At 47.3% G+C, this 17,245-nt stretch overlaps 2 protein-coding genes across 6 annotated transcripts in view; one reads left to right on the top strand and one right to left on the bottom strand.

Annotated features, from left to right (window-relative positions):
- Positions 1 to 17,245, top strand: part of DUSP15 (dual specificity phosphatase 15) — a 746,139-nt gene that overhangs the window by 688,737 nt on the left and 40,157 nt on the right. The gene's annotated exons all lie outside the window — the stretch shown is intronic.
- TTLL9 (tubulin tyrosine ligase like 9) overlaps positions 1 to 17,245 on the bottom strand; it is a 65,586-nt gene that overhangs the window by 27,022 nt on the left and 21,319 nt on the right. For all 5 annotated transcript variants that reach the window (XM_050807125.1, XM_050807124.1, XM_050807123.1 and 2 more), the window contains 2 exons: positions 10,386 to 10,497; positions 9,172 to 9,357 (listed from right to left, as the gene is read on the bottom strand). In XM_050807125.1, the coding sequence (XP_050663082.1) occupies positions 9,172 to 9,357; positions 10,386 to 10,497 (298 nt within the window). The remainder of the gene's footprint in view (positions 1 to 9,171; positions 9,358 to 10,385; positions 10,498 to 17,245) is intronic.

Raw genomic sequence — 17,245 nt, forward strand, 5'->3', positions numbered from 1 at the left:
TCCCCCAAGCCATCTTACCTCCAGCATAACTGCAAACTCTCATTTCCTTCTGTTCTCCTCTGAACATGGCCCACCTGACCCACCTGACGCTCTCTGTACAAGGTAGGGGCAGGCAGGGTTGTCAAGTGTGGTTGTACAGGTTGTTAACTGCACAAAGGGCCCCTGCTCTGCCTGCCATGCTGTGCACCCTGGTTCAGGGTTGTGTATGCCCAGAAGACTGGGTGCCAAAAACTCTATGGAGTACTGGTGGTGGCTCAGGGGCAGCCAAATGTGCATAGCAATTTTAGAAAGCAACTAATCAGTGTGCACCAGGAGCTTCCAACAGTTCACAGCCTTGCAAAAGACTTGAACAGGCATTTTATGAAAGAAGATTGCCAGTGTAAACATACAATAGGTTGGGCCCAGTGACTCACATCTGTAATCCCAGCACTTTGGAAGGCCGAAGTAGGAGGATTATTTAAGCTCAGGAGTTTGAGACAAGCCTAGGCAACGTAGTAAGACCTGGAGACCTCATGGCTACTAAAAATAATTTTAAAAATTAGCTGGGCGTGGCCGGGCGCGGTGGCTCAAGCCTGTAATCCCAGCACTTTGGGAGGCCGAGACGGGTGGATCACGAGGTCAGGAGATCGAGACCATCCTGGCTAACACGGTGAAACCCCGTCTCTACTAAAAAATACAAAAAACCAGCCGGGCGAGGTGGCGGGCGCCTGTAGTCCCAGCTACTCGGGAGGCTGAGGCAGGAGAATGGCGTGAACCCGGGAGGCGGAGCTTGCAGCGAGCTGAGATCTGGCCGCTGCACTCCAGCCTGGGCGACAGAGCGAGACTCCGTCTCAAAAAAAAAAAAAAAAAAAAATTAGCTGGGTGTGACAGTGCACCCCTGTAGTACCAGCTACTTGGGAGGTGGAGGTGGAAGGATGACTTGAGCCCAGGAGAGCAGGGCTGCAGTGGTCAGGGATTGCACCACTGCACAGCCTGGGCAACAGTATGAGACTCTGTCTTTATAAAAAAAAAAAAAAAGAAAAGAAAAGAAAAGAAAACAAAAGAACAGGCACTCAACTTCATCAGAGAGTTCACCAACAGAGAAGTGCTAATTGACAAAACAAGAGCACCGTCATCTTGGACAAACACCACCACTTTAAGTTCCAGCTCCCTTTCTAGCCTCATGCATTCCAAGGAAATCACTTCTCTTCTAACTATGAACAGCCGGAAAGAGCAGACAGTAAAACACTGATAAGACAGCTCAGGCACAGAGGGAGGCGGGGGGAAAGTCTCTTGGGCAACTGCCAAACTTCACCCTCATACAATGGACTCCAGTAAAACAGTGGGTCTTAATAAGCACATTCCTTTCCCTTCAGGTGCACTAAGATAGGAAAGCTAAAAGCAGACTTGGGGGATATGCCTGCAGCTGCAGAAAGATGTATGGGAACAGACACACAACTCTCCCTCCCAGATAAGCACAACAAAGAGACACAGAAGCAGTCCAAGCCTCTAATAAATTCTCCCACCCTGAATCCTTAAAAACTCTTAGTCTGGCTGGGGCACGGTGGTTCATGCCTGTAATTCCAGCACTTTGGGAGGCTGAGGTGGGCAGATCACAAGGTCAGGAGATCGAGACCATCCTGGCTAACACAGCAAAACCCCGTCTCTACTAAAAATACAAAAAATTAGCTGGGCATGGTGGCGAGTGTCTGTAGTCCCAGCTACTCAGGAGGCTGAGGCAGGAGAACGGTGTGAACCCAGAAGGCAGACCTTGCAGTGAGCCGAGATAGCGCCACTGCACTCCAGCCTGGGCTACAGAGCGAGACTCCACCTTTAAAACAAAACAAAACAAAACAAAAAACTCTTAAGTCTGTAAGAAAGTGTGGCTCTGACCTAACTCAGCCAGAAGGCTCCTCTCAGGTTTGTTTTCTCTAAAATAAACCTGTCTTGACTGGCGAGCCACCTTTCGAGTTTCTCTCCTCTTTCTTTAATTCTTACACTAATGAAAATCACAATATGATACTACTACATACTACCTGAGAATGGTTAAATTAAAGACAGACAATACCAAGTATTGATGAGGATGTGGAGAAACTGGAACTTGCACACACTGCTGGTATGAGAGTATGTTGTTTGGAAACTGGTAGCATCCGCTAAAGCTGAACATAGGCATCCTCTATCCTAGGTCCCAGAAATTCCTCTCCTAGGGACCTACATGACAGAAATGTCTGGACATGTCACCATGGACATGGCCCCAGACACCCATAGCAGCACTATCATAATAGCTCCACCCGGAGACTACCCAATGGATGAATATTTAATCAATGGAATAGTATACAAAGATGACAGTAATGTACAATTACCCACAACAGCAGAATGAACTGCAAAACATGTCAAGGGAGAGAAACCAGACACAAGGTACTCACCCTATAAGATTCCAATTAATTGAAGTCCAAAAGCAGACAAAGCAAACCTATGCTGTTTAGTGCCTTGAGGGGCTGTGAGTGAGTGGAAGGGGGTCTAAGAGGGTGGCTGAGGGGTAGGGAATGCTCTGTTTATGACCTGGGTGCTGGTTATTTGAGTGGATTCACTTTGTGAAAATTCATACTGTGCCCCTATAATTTGACTACTCTTCTATGGTTTATTAAACTTCAATTAAAAGGTATCTTTTCAGGTTCATACTCTTTGATCTAGGAACCCCTATCTCCAACCCTATTGGCTGCCTTTCCTATGGCCACTTTCCTTCTTCTTCTTCCTTGCTAGCAAAGCCCACCTCTCATGAGGGAGGCTGGAAAGGCCAGATGTAGGTTTTCCCAGCTTCCCTTGCAGTTGGTGGAAACCTCATGACCAGTTTTAGCCAATCAGACCTAAGGAGACATTTGTTCAGAGATTCCAGGAAAGATGTTTCTCCTTTCTAAAAATATTAGGGAAGGAGCTGGGGAGAAAGGGGGTCGGGAAGAAAAGTCCTGGCCTCCTTCCTTCTTTCTTTGAATGCTACTGTCTGCAGAGATGATGCCTGTGACTGCAGCAGCCATGTCACACCTATGAGGTGACAAGTCTGATGACAAAAAGCCAGCACACAGGCTGCAGAGTGGATGGAGAGAAGGAGCCTGGGCCTCTAGTGGCATCATGGAGCACATCCCCAAACCTGGATCTGCCTACCCTCAGCCTTCTAGTTCTGTGAGATAACAAAATGCCTTTATTGTTCAGGCCATTGTTACTAACTTGACACGACTGTTCCAGGAGGTGCCTTCCTAAGGGACTAACCCTAAAGAATGGAAGATGAAGCGCCTGCATGGTGTTACATTGGGGTTGGTGAGATGGAAATCACCTAATACTGATTAGGAAATCACCTAATACATCCAGCAGATGGCAGTTTCCAAAAACAACCACGACAATATTTCTAGTCCCATATGTTCTCCAGAACCCTGTCAAGAGGTAAAGTCAATGTCCCCTCCCTTGAATCTGGAAGTGTCTCTACTAATTGCCTATGGCAGAAGTGATGTGTGCATTCCAATGCCAGATCATAAAAGGCAATATAGCTTCCACCTGGCTCTCTCTTTCAGGATGGTCGCCCTCAGAACCCAGCAGCCATCCCCTGAGGAAGCCCAGCTCACAGGAAGAGGCCCACCTGGAAGGCAACTGCGTCTTCCAGCCCTCAACCCTGGCTGAATTCCCAGCCAACAGCCGGCACCTACTTGTTAGCCCAGCCAGTGAGCAGGCTACGAAGAGGATCTTCCAGCCCTCAGTGGATGCTGGGGCATAGATGAGCCTTCCCTGTCAAGCGCTGCCCAAGCTGGAGGCTCATGAACTAAATAAGACATTACTGTTGTTTCAAGTCACTATGTCTGGGAGTGGTTTGCTTCTCTGAAATAGATAATCAGAATACGAACTTTAGTAAAATGGTTCATAACAATGGCAATGCCAGCAGCTAATACTTACCAGGTGTTTACTCTGTGCCAGGCACTGTGATTTACACACGTTACCTCATTAAAGCTTGAAAAAAACACACAGCTTTGACATAAACATTAATGTTATCCCCATTTTGCAGCCGAGAGAACCAGTGAACAGAGAGGCCAAACACATTGCCCAAGGTCACCCAGCCAACGGGTGACAAATCCGAGATAGTTAAATCTGTGCTACACAAACCTGGGGCTCATATACCTCTTGCAAAGTGCCGGGGATACACAAAATCACATGATAAACATTGCTACTTCTGGGGACATCTCTATTACTTGATGGTTTGGGAGGGAAATATTTTTATATTATGCTTTTTTCTTTGAGACAGGGTCTTGCTTTGTCACCCAGGCTGGAGTGCAGTGGCGCCATCTCAGCTCACTGCAACCTCTGCCTTCAGGGCTCAAGCACTCCTCCCACCTCAGCCTCCTGAGTAGCTGGGACTACAGGTGGGAACTACCACACCTGGCTAATGTTTACATTTTTTGTAGAGACAGGGTTTCTTCATGTTGCCCAGGCTGGTCTCAAACTCATGGCCTCATGGGATCCACCCGCCTCAGCATCCCCAGGTGCTGGGATTACAGGCGTGAGACATGGCGCCCAGCCATATTATGCGTTTTATAAAAAGATATATTTTTTATTGGAAACCACTATTTGAATGGATTATCAGAATAAGCCATAAATTTTTGTGCCAGCTGTGGCCAACCAAAGTCCTTGTCCCCTTGTCACCCCATGCCCTGTCGCTGGGGGCTGCATTCCTCACGTAGCATTCATCGGGTGTGGAATACAGCCAGTGGCGCAGCCATGCCCTCCTCTCCTCTGCCAACAGAACCCATCTGGACCAACTCCTCCCGGTGGCCCTGTCCTCTGGGGCGGTCTGAGCCCTCACGGTGATTGCCATGTGATTGGTTCAGGCAGGGGCCAGCAGGATGCTACGGGAAGCCTGCTGCAGGGACTTCTGGGAAAAATGTGTGTCTTCTTCAAAAAGGACATGAGGCCAGGGCATTCCTTTATTCCCAAGGCAGGGGAGGTGTGAAGAGGGGCCTGGGAGAAGCAGCCAGCCTGCTGGGCTGGGAATTGGTGGGGTTGCTAAGCCACCCAATAAACCATCCCTAGAGTCGGCTTTTCGTCATTCAAAAAATTCCCCAGTGTCTGTAAATGTAAATTAAAAAAAATTTTTTTTTCATCTTTATTTTCATTAACCCCTAACCAGATGTTCACATTTCTCTCTATTAGGAATGCAACAAATCATAGGAGTGTTAGCCATGCCCGTGACTTTGCCATCAAAAGAGATCACAGTGATTTCGATATCACATTACAATTGTTGCAGATATCTCAAAATATTGTTTATGCTCCTCTTGACTTTAAAATTATGGTAGCTGTGAGGCCTGCTGTTAGATCCTCTTTAATTGTTAATGAAAAGCACACATATTTCTATAGCACAAAGAATTTCGTAATAGCTTGTGTGGTGCCCATGACAATGCACCTTGCAGGCCTCCAACAGAGTAACTGACTGAGAGTGCCAGCTGCTTCCAGTTGAGGTCTAGCTGTGTTTGCCAGAGCGCCTTGCTAGGGCTGTTCAGTCAGTGACTGCGCCCCAGGGGATATGAAGACCAGCCATTCCTGAGAGACAGTGGACTCCTGACAGCCAACTTTGGCTGAGGCCTCCCAGGAGCCTTGATGAACTTTCCAAAGGCTTCTAATCTTCCTCCCTCCCTCCCTCTCTTCTTTCTTTCCTTCCTTGGAGGCCTGACTTCTCTCCCAGTCTCACCTGCTAGCTCCCTCCCCATTTTTTCTCACCAGCCAAACTGTTTAATTTTGTCTTGGCATCCATTTCTTGGGGAACCCAGACTAACAGTTTGATAATGGCTTTTCAGTATAGCTGCCTTCTTTTATAATGAAATGTACTGTATTTTCTGTTTTGAAAACCACAACTCTTTCATTGGTACATGCTTATCTCCAAACTCATCAAGCTGTCTACATTAAATATGCACAGCTTTTTGTATGCCAATTATGTTTCAATGAAGTGGTTAAAAAAATACCACTATTCTGTGATAGGGTCCACACATTTCACCAGATTCCAGAGGCCAATGGCATAAAAACAGTACAGAAGTCTTGCCCTCTTGTTTAAGCTGCTGTTATTTGGATTTTCTATTATTTACTAAGCAAATCATCCCAACTCTTAGAAAGTTTCAGTGAAAAATTCTGAGAAGCTCTGGTTGGGGTAAACTAGTGTAATGGAATGTTAGAATGTGGCTCTTCCTGCCTTGCAGTTTGGAAATAGGCCCCCAAGGCTGAGAACAGCCCCCTGGTTGCCAAGAACGCTTGCTGCGGTGTGTGAAGTGTTAGACCAGCTTGGTGGACACAGGGTGAGCAGATAGATAGGCCCTGTCCCTGAGCAGCTTGCGGGGCACACAGAGAGACTGACAGGCCCAGTCCCTGACAGCCAAGCACCCACCTCCCCATACCACAAGGCATACTGGAGTCACAGTGGTCCCATGACCCATGTCAGTGTCCTGCCCACCTCCCCACCAACCCTGCCAGCCTGAACTGCTGGCAAGGGAGAATGCTTCCATGGGAAAAAAGTTAAGAGCAATGCAATGTTTACACTGGACATTTAAATGCCAGACCCTCTTGGGTCTGTTCTTATATTCCCCTAAGAGCTCCAAGATGGGCTGGGGCTGTGGCCTGGTGGGAGGAGGGTCCCCACAGGGTGGTGGAGAGGGGATGATGTTGCCTGCTCCCTTCTGAGTCCTGGGCTGCTCTGCTGCCACTGATGAGGAAGATGAAGACTCGGCAGACACCAGGAAGACAATGCAGAGGAGATGCCCGAGGGCTGCCCTGTGACTGGCCGGGCCACAGCAACTATGCGAAAACTTTCGCCTGTGGGTGGGCAAAGATCAACCATGTCACAAAGACAGGCCTTATGGGAAGAGTGGAGGGACTGGGGGGACTCTTCTCCCTCTATTCTCCAAATTTAGGGCAATGTTCTGTTTTTAACACTCTCTCCTCCTGAACGGAATCCAAATAAGATCCCGGAATTAATACTGAAACCCAGTGGTTCTCAAAGTGTGGTACTCAGACCAGTAGCACCCTCAGAACCTGGGGTGATGGTTAATTTTATGTGTCAACTTGATTAGGCTATGGTGCCCAGTTGCTTGGTCAAATACTAGTCTAGATGTTTCTCTGAAGGTAGTTTGTAGATGTGATTAACATCTGCAATTAGCTTTTTTTGAGATAGGGTGTCACTCTGTCACTCAAGCTGGAGTACAGTGGAATGATTTCGGCTCACTGCAGCCTCAACCTCCTAGGCCCAAGCGGTCCTCCCACCTCAGCCCCCAAAGTAGCTGGCACTACAGGCACATGCCACCACACTCAGCTAATATTTTTGTATTTTTTGTAGAGACTAAGTCTTGCATGTTGCCCATGCTGGTCTCAAGCTCTTGGGATCAAGCGATCCTCCCACCTTGACCTCCTAAAGTGCTGAGATTACAGGCATGAGCCACTCACCTGGCCTGTAATCATTAATTTTAAGTTACCACCCTTGATAGCATGGGGGGGGGGGTTCATTTAATCAGTTGAGGGCTTAAGAGTAAAAACTGAGTGTTTCTGAAAAAGAAGCAATTCTGCCTCAAAACTGTAACATAGAAATCCTGCCTGAAGCTCCACCCTGCTGGCCTGCCCTGCAGATTTCAGACTTGCCAACCCTCACAATATTGTATGAGCCAATTCCTTACACACACACACACACACACACACACACACACACACACACACACACACGCTTTCCTTTCTCTGGAGAACCCTGACTGCTATACCTGAGAACTTGCTAGAAATGCAAATTCTCAGGCCCCCACCAGGCTGACTGAATCAGACACTCTGGGGTGGTGGGTGGGATGCTTGAACAAGCTCTTCAGGAGATTCTGTTGCATCCTCAAGTTTGAGAACCGCTGCTCCACAATCTCGATACTGAAAGTGTATGCACAGACCAGCAGCACTGGCAGGTCCTGGGAGCTGGTAGAAATGCACATTCCCAGGCCCCACCCAGACCTGTGAATCAGGCTCTGCATTGAACCAGGTCCCTGGATGCTGCATGGGCACTCTAGGGTTTGAGAAACACTGACCTAGTGCTTTCCCAGGGACACAGCGAAGAGACAGTGTTTCCTGGACTCTTGGAAATACCAGTGGTCAATTATCAGGCACTTAATGCCAAGCCCTTGATATAACTTGTATAATTCATGTGTTAAATGTGTGTAACTTCACTGAATTCTCTCACAACCCTGTAAGGTAGACACACTCATTAATTCCATTTTACAGATGAAGAAATGAGCCCAGAGGGACTTAAAGGGGTTGGGTGACCTGTTCAGGGTCATATAGCTTGTAAGCAGTGGACACAGAATTAGAACCCAGGCCAGAAATGACTAGAAGCACAGAAGCACCCACTCTCCACTCCCCAGACAGGGTGCCTCACGATTTGGGAGACAGGACACACACACACAGACGCACAGACACACAGAGCCAAGATGCCTCCTCTTAATTACAGCTGTAGCTGCCGTTGTGTCTGCTGCTAACAAAGGCTGTGGGCTGGGAATGGAATCAATTTAATATGCAAGTGCTGTTCCCAATTAGCACAAATTACCATCTGTCTGAGAGGATAATGCTGGGAGCTGGAATCTGCCCCGGTGGGTCGCAGAACTCCATGCGCATCAGCCTAATCCCTACTGCTGCAGCCACAGCCTTCCTCACCGTCTTCCCTGGACACAGGAGAGGCAGGATGGGCCAGGGGAAGAACCTGGGAGGCAGGTACACCCTGGCTCCGTGCCCGTTGGGAGCATCCATTATTTTTGTCAGCCCAATGTCAGTTGCCCTCCAAGCACCTGTGTTATTGGCTAAATCTGCATCAGCCAACATCAGTCTTCAGCTACACAGGAAAGGTCTGCTCCCTCCTCCCTCCTCCCTCCCACTCCCTCCCTGGGGCCTGGAACATTCTCAGGCCTGGAAACATAAGAGGGCTTTGATCACTTCTGCATTCAATAAACACTCATTGAGCACCTACTGTGTGCCGGCAGCCATAGCTGCTGGGTCCACACACTGCAGAGAAGAGGAGCTAAAGCTGGCCCTTCGGGAAGGCAGACTGCATCTAAGGCTGCATTCCCAGACAGTGTCTGCACCTGATCCCTGCTCTGGTGCCTGGGACTTGTTCCCTCCCACCAGCCCCGGGCACTGGGCACTCACAGGCTTCATGATCCAGGTGATTCCTGGGTTTTTGCGAAACTCCTCCACAAAAAGATGGTACTCGCAAGGCATCTCAAAGGTTTTGGGGAAGAAGTCGCACTTGGCTGCCTCCAGCTTTCCCGCTTCGCGCTCCAGCTGCTTCCGGAACCGCTTCAGGTTCTTTACCATATAGTTCTTCCGGGTCAGCTGGGTGGCGGGAAGGACAGGCAGCCATTAGCTCCTGCTCGCAGCCCCGCTCCCCTCCCAGCCACACACATCCACCAGCCACCCTGCAGCCTCCATGCTCTGGCCCACAAAATAGCAACAGTAAGAGTAACTTTGACCCAGAAAGAGCTTGCTAGTCAAGAATTATCCCCATTTCACAGATGAGGAAACTGGGACTTAGAGAGATTAAGTCAATTGCTCATAGCTATCCAATGAAGCTATGGATTTGACCAGGATTTGACCAAGGCCTGTCTTGATTCCAAAATTCATGCTTTTGGCTGAGCGCGGTGGCTCACACCTGTAATCCCAGCACTTTGGGAGGCTGAGGCAGGCGGATCACAAGGTCAGGAGTTCGAGACCAGCCAGGCCAACATGGCAAAACCCCATCTCTAATAAAAATTAGCCAGGCGTGGTGGTAAGCACCTGTAATCTCAGCTACTCGGGAGGCTGAGGCAGAAGAGTCACTTGAACCCGTGAGGCAGAGGTTGCAGTGAGCCAAGATCATGCCATTGCACTCCAGCCTGGGTGACAAGGGCAAGACTCCATCTCAAAAAAAAAAAAAAAAAATTCATGCTTCTAACCACTAAGCTAGACTAACCTTTAAAAATCTCCCACCACAGCCTCCCCCAGTCCTGTCCCTTCTAGACCTCCTTCCCATCTTTAGACCCCAAACTTCTCAACTTGCCTCCACCCTGAAATCACCATAATCATTCATACATCCTCTCCCTTCAGACCCTGCACCCTCAAACCAGCTTGCTCCTCAAATCTTGGTGCTGAAACTCCAACCAACCTGTGACCTCCAATCCTCAGGCCTTAGATCCCTATACCCCCAAACCATTTGGCTCTCCATAGGTCTAGCCCTCATACTCCCCACCTGGCGTTGCATCCCACATTCTAATACACTTTTCCAATATACTTTTCTGTTCTGATCCTTGTACCAGCTCCAGCTCATGGCCACACCCAGTGACATGAGTTGGTTGGCTCGGTCCCCTCCTGCCTGCCCAGCTTACCTCGTAGTGGTTCCGGAAGTGACTGATCCGCACGTGTTCGTCCATGTAGGTGTGGTCGAAGTTCTCCCGGAGCCAGCTGACGTCGCACCAGTAGAAATCCCACTCTCCTTCGCTGGGGTTGCGGTTGGGGGTGGGGATAAAGGTCATGATCTGAGGACCTTGGCACTGCAGGGCCCAGGGAGGTGCTGCCGAGGGGGTTTGAGGAAGGGTACGCAGCAATGTGTCCCTCTGGAGTCTCTTGAAAGTGGCCGTGGGTGTCACTGGCCTAAATGTTCTTTGTTAGACCAGAGCAAAAACCAGGGAACTGTTCCCACAAAAATCCAGGTGGCTGGCTTCCCTTGAGCTATCACTGAACCCAGAGTGCCTCCTGGCACCTATTAGTTGGGCTGAGGAGCGGCCACCCCTTCAGACAGGGCACACCCTCCCCAGACCACAGTCCCTACGACTCTCTGTGGTGCGACAGCCACTTGGCCTCACTTGTTCTTGCCAGTTGCCACGCCTGCAGCCCGCAGTGGAATGAGCTAACTTCTGCAAGCCCCTCCCAGTTCACAAAACTCTCTGTTCACCAAATCCTCAGAGCAGCCCTCAAAGGTGACTTGGATCATCCCCAGAGCTCTAAGGCGGGATGACCTTGCTCACCGAGGACATGGCAGCAGCAGGACCCACATCCAGCTCTGCCGGCTCCAAATTCTGACCCATTCTCCACCACCATGCCAGGGAGAGGAAACCGGGTCAATCTACCAAATCTGGGTGCCAGTGCTAGGGTGCTGGGAGGAGGAGCTTGAAAAGATGCCACAGGAAATAAAACACCACCATGATTGTTCACAATCATTTTTAAGTAAAAAAGTACAGATACAACTGAAGCCCCCTGTCTATCCCTGCCTGATTCTATCTTCTTCTCTCCTGCTGCAAAGGAAACCATCAGCCTGAGTTTGGTGTGTTATCATTTCTATGCAGTGGCTTTTTTTTTTTATTTTTTTTTGAGACGGAGTCTCACTTTGTTGCCCAGGCTGGAGTGTAGTGGCGTGATCTTGGTTCACTGCAACCTCTGCCCCCCAGGTTCAAGCGATTCTCCTGCCTCAGCCTCCCAAGTAGCTGGGACTACAGGTGCGTGCCACCACAACCCGCTAATTTTTTATTTTTAGTAGAGATAGGGTTTCGCCATGTTGGCCAGGCTGGTCTGGAACTGACCTCAGGTGATCCACCCACCTTGGCCTCCCAAAATGCTGGGATTACAGGTGTGAGCCGCCGTGCCCGGCCTGCAGTGACTTTATAGTTTCATCATGTACATATGTGTGTATCCATGCATCATGGCACATGGCATTGTTTGTCATGATTTTAAACTTAACACTAATACTTATTACTTACCGGCAGAGCAGGATTTGAACTCAGGTCTCAGGCTCCAGAGTCCAAGCTCTGTGGTTAGAACCACCCCCGTCTGTTTCTTTTCACAACATGCTTTCTTCCCACCAAACTTTTGTTTTGGAGATCGATCCTTTTGATACATAGGAGTCTAATTCAGTCATTCTAATTGCCATTTCCCATTCCATTGGGTGAACATACCACAGTATATCCATTTTCCTATTAAAAGGTGTTTGGGGCTGGGCGTGCTGGCTCACACCTGTAATCCCAGCATTTTGGGAGGCCAAGGTGGATGGATTGTTTTAGCTCAGGAGTTTGAGACCAGCCTGGCCAACATGGTGAAATCCCATTTCTACCAAAAATACAAGAAATTAGCCAGAAGCGGTGGCATGCACTTGTAGTCCCAGCTACTCTGGAGGCTGAGGTGGGAGAATCACTTGAGCAGGGGGTTGGAGGTTGTGGTGAGCCAACATTGTGCCACTGCACTCGAGCCTGGGTGACAGAGTGAGACCCCATCTCAAAAAAAAAAAAAAAAGTGTTTGGTTTGTCTCCCTTCCCCCCACCCCTTTTCTCTAATACAGACAAGTAGACTGAGTTTTAAAGGACATCTGAAGGAAATTTGAGGCAGAAATGGAGAAAAGTGAAGAGACATCGCCATCACCTTGGGATGATGAATGAACAGGCCCTGAACAGGACCAATGGGGAGGATGCAGGGGCAGACTGTAGTTCCAAAAGATGCCTACACTATATCCCTCATCCAGAGGCTGCGGGGCTGTGAGGCCACAAGGAGAACCCATGAGAACCTTCTTCAGCTGTCTGCCCTAGTGAGATCCCCACAAACAGCTAGCATCGACTGCCACACTTGTGAGTCAGATGCCCTCAGACTACTCCTGCCACCAAGTGACCTCCAGATCTGGACTCTTCCCAGCTGATGCCCCCAGCTGATGTCACAGAGACAAGCCAGTCCCACTGTGTCCTGTAAGAGTCCCTAACTCACAGGAGCCCCATGCCTAATGCAATGCTGTCCTAAGCAGCTAAATTTTGGGATTTGTTACACAGCCATAGCAACTGGAACAATGGCCAAGCAGTTGAGCCTTGTGTTGTAAATGGAGCTCCCTTTGGAATTTTCTTTCCTTTTTCTTGAGACGAAATTTCGCTCTTGTTGCCCAGGCTGGAGTGCAATGGCACGATCTCAACTCACTGCAACCTCTGCCTCCCGGGTTCAAATGATTCTCCTCCTTCAGCCTCCAGAGTAGCTGAGATTAGAGGCATGCACTACCTCGCTTGGCTAATTTTGTATTTTTAGTAGAGACGGGTGTCTCCATGTTGGTCAGGCTGGTCTCGAACTCCTGACCTCAGGTGATCCGCCCGCCTTGGCCTCCCAAAGTGCTAGGATTATAAGTGTGAGCCACTGCACCCAGCCTGGAATTTTCCTAGAACTAAAGATTTAAATTGCTTCTCCTTGTGGCTGCTGGTTTGGTGTTTCTCCTGAATGTCACACCATGTGCAGAAGGGCTTTAAAGCAGGCAGACAGGCCCAGCCTTTCACTGTGCTCAGAGATGTCCAGAGATGGACATCGGTGCACACACTGTGCACAGATATGGTGACGTGAAGCACATGGTAACAGAATGACACTGGAACTAGAAATCTATGGTTTCCAAATTTTGTCCTAAGTTACTCATGAAAATCTGGGGCCTGGTCCTTCTCCAAACCTCCCCTGTGGCTGTGCCCAGGCACAGTGGTTTGCAAGAATGGTTTCAAGAACTGATGGAAACCCACTGGAGAAGTGGCTGGTTGGGCATGGTGGCTTACGCCTGTAATCCTAGCACTTTGGGAGGCCGAGGAGTGTGGATCACCTGAGATCAGGAGTTTGAGACCAGCCTGGCCAACATGGTGAAACCCCGTCTCTGCTAAAAACTAAAAAAATTAGCCCAGCGTGGTGGCAGTTTCCTGTAATCCCAGCTACTTGGGAGGCTGAGGCAGGAGAACTGCTTGAACACAGGAGGCAGAGGTTGTAGTGAGCCGAGATTGCACCACTGCACTCCAGCCTGGGCGACAGAGTGAGACTCGATTTCACAAAAAAAAAAAAAAAAAAAAAAAAATGGAAATGGCCATGTGTTCTATAAACCCTCAGACACCATAGACTCGCAGATTCCTGGCTGGCTGGCTGGGGCTTCATCTAGATGCCCAGTGCTGCCTTTTTGCCACCCTGATGTTTTTACCAAGTCATGTCACACAGTGCAAGGAGCACTAGAACAGGAGTCAAGAGCCCTGATTCTCGTCTTATCAGGCAGTAGCACTTATGTGACCTTGCCCTCTTCTCTGGGCCTCAGTTTCCTATTGGGAAAATCTAGGTGTGGTAACCTCTAGGCAAGATGATAGACTGCAATGAGCCAAACTGATACTAAATAATTAAATAAGGGGCAGGAAGAGAAAAACTTTCTCTACAGAAGAATGCCACCTAATACATGTAGAAGGAATGACAGAGAGTAACCATTTTGCAATTATTGTAATAATATTAGATTTAGGCAAGAATCCTCAAAAAAGGCCAGGCACGGTGGCTCCCGCCAATAATCCCAGCACAGTGGGAGGTCAAGGCAGGGGGATTACTTGAGCCCAGGAGTTCAGGACCAGCCTGGTCAACATGGTTAAACCTCATCTCTACAAAAAATACAAAAATTAGCCAGGAATGGTGGCATGGGCCTGTAGTCCCAACTACTCAGGGGACTGAGGTGGCAGGATCACTTGAGCCCAGAGGGTCAAGGCTGCAGTGAGCCATGATTGTCCCACTGCACTCCAGCCTAGGTGACAGAGTGAGACTCTGTCTCAAAAAAAAAAAAAAAAAAAAAAAAGAATTATCAAAAAATGCTAAAACCATTGCATGAAAGTTTGTTGGGAACAAGATATTTGCAGTCTCAGAGTATCTGCCCATGAGATACTTATTAATTATTTTTTTAAAGTTAATTTACATTGGAGAAACCTGGCAGACACCACCTTAATCTAATGGTCAATCAAGGTACTGTCACCAGTGATAAGACACATTGACATCACAAACTCCCGATGAGTTCCACTGGAAAGGGCACAGCACTACTTCTGTGATATTCCTGCCAAAATCTATAACCTCATGATGAGAAAACATCAGACAAATCCAATTCAAGGGACATTCTACAAAATGTACTCTTCAAGCCGGGCGCGGTGGCTCAAGCCTGTAATCCCAGCACTTTGGGAGGCCGAGACGGGCGGATCACGAGGTCAGGAGTTCGAGACCATCCTGGCTAACACGGTGAAACCCCATCTCTACTAAAAAATACAAAAAACTAGCCGGGCGAGGTGGTGGGCGCCTGTAGTCCCGGCTACTCAGGAGGCTGAGGCAGGAGAATGGCGTAAAAACCCGGGAGGCGGAGCTTGCAGTGAGCTGAGATCCGGCCACTGCACTCCACCCTGGGCGACATAGCGAGACTCCGTCTCAAAAAAAAAAAAAAAAAAAAAAAAAAAAAAAAATGTACTCTTCAAAAGTGTCAAGGGCATGAAAGACAAAGACCAAGGAACTGAAACATATTTAAGGTAAAAAAGGTCAACTAAATGCAAAGTGGGATCCTGGATTGGATTCTGGAACAGAAAAAGGATGTTAGTGGAAAAAAACTGGTGAAATTCAAATGATGTCTGCAGCTTGGTTAACAGTAATATATCAGTGTTAACATCCTGACTTTGACAAATGTACTATGATTACATAAGCTGCTAACAGGGAAAGGTGGTGAAACTGCTAAAAGAGGAAGCTATGTATGATTTTTGAAACTTTTCTGTAGGTCTAAAGTTATTTCAAAATAAAAAAGTTTAAAAGTAAGTATTTTAAAATATTAAAGTTGGACCCCTACCTCACACCATATAAAAAATTAAATCAAACACCTAGATGTAAGGGCTAAAACTATAAAACTCTTAGAATAAGACATAGGAGTAAATCTTTGTGACCTTGGATTAGACGATGGTTTATTAGATGTGATACCAAAAGCACAAGGAACAAAAGAAAAAATAGGTTAAATTGGACTTTATCAAAATGAAAAAGTTTTTACCTCAGAAGACACAGTAAAGAAAGAGGAAAGATAATTCACAAAATGGAAGAAAATATTTGCAAATCATATATAAGAATACCCTTATAAGATAGAATTCTTATAACTCGAATATAAAGAGACAACTAAATTTAAACATGGGCAATAGATATTTCTTCAAGGAAGATTTATAAATGGCTAATAAGCACATGAAAAGATGCTAAAAATCGTTAGCCATCAGGGAAATGCAAATCAAAACCACAATGATACCACTTCATACCCACTAGGGTGGCCATAATAAATGCGAGGGTTGGTACGGTAGCTTATACCTATAATCTCCACACTTTGGGAGGCAGAGGCAGGAGGATCACTCAAGTCCAGAAGTTCAAGATGAGCCTAGGTAACATAATGAGACCCCATCTCTACAAAAAAAAACTTAAAACATTTAGCAAGGTATGGTGGTGTGTGCTTGTAGTTCCAGCCACTCAGGAAGCTGAGGTGGGTGGATCACTAGAGCCCAGGAGGTCAAGGTTGTAGTTGGCTGTGATTGTACCACTGCACTCCAGCCTAGGTGACAGAGAGAGACCCTTTCTCTAAATAAATAAATAAATAAATAAATGGATGAATAATAACAAGAGTTGGTGAGAATGTGGAAAAATCGGCACCCTCATACACTCCTGGTGGAAATGTAAAATGGCACAGCCACTTGAGAAAACAGTCTAGCAGTTCCTAAAAAAGTTAAACATAGAGTTATCATATCACCCAGTCACTCCTCTCCTATGTATATACCCACAAAAAGTGAAAACATATGTCCATTCAAACTCATACATGAATGTTCACAGCAGCATTATGTATAACAGCCCAAAGGTGGAAATAACCTAAACACCTATCAATTAATGAATAGATAAATAAATGTGGTACTTCTTCACAGTAGAATACTATTCAGTCATAAAAGAGAATGAAGTCCCAGCAACTCAGGAGGCTGAAGCAGGAGAATCACTCAAGCCCAGGAAGTTGAGGTTGCAGTGAGTCATGACTGCACCACTGCACTCCAGCCTGGGTGACAGGCTGAGACCCTGTCTCAAAAAAACAAAACAAGAAACAAAAAAAGGAATGAAGTACTGATACATACTGCTACATGGATAAGCCTTGAAAACATTACGTTAAGTGAAAGAAGACAGGCAAAAGTTTACATATTGTATAATTCCACTTATATGATGTGTCCAGAATAGATAGAGACAGGGCCCAAGACAGGGGCTGGAGAGAGGGAGAAATGGGAATGACTGCTGGTGGGTATGGGGTTTCTTCCTGGGATAATGAAAATGTTCTGGAATTAGATCATGGTTTTGACATAGCAGGTATGTGGGGGAAAAAAAAATGGTGATGATTACACAACTTTGTGAATATTCTAAAAGACATGAAATTGTATATATATACTTTTTTTGGACTTAA

The sequence above is a fragment of the Macaca thibetana genome, chromosome 10 (genome assembly GCF_024542745.1).
Source record: "Macaca thibetana thibetana isolate TM-01 chromosome 10, ASM2454274v1, whole genome shotgun sequence".
Classification (NCBI taxonomy): Eukaryota; Metazoa; Chordata; class Mammalia; order Primates; family Cercopithecidae; genus Macaca; species Macaca thibetana.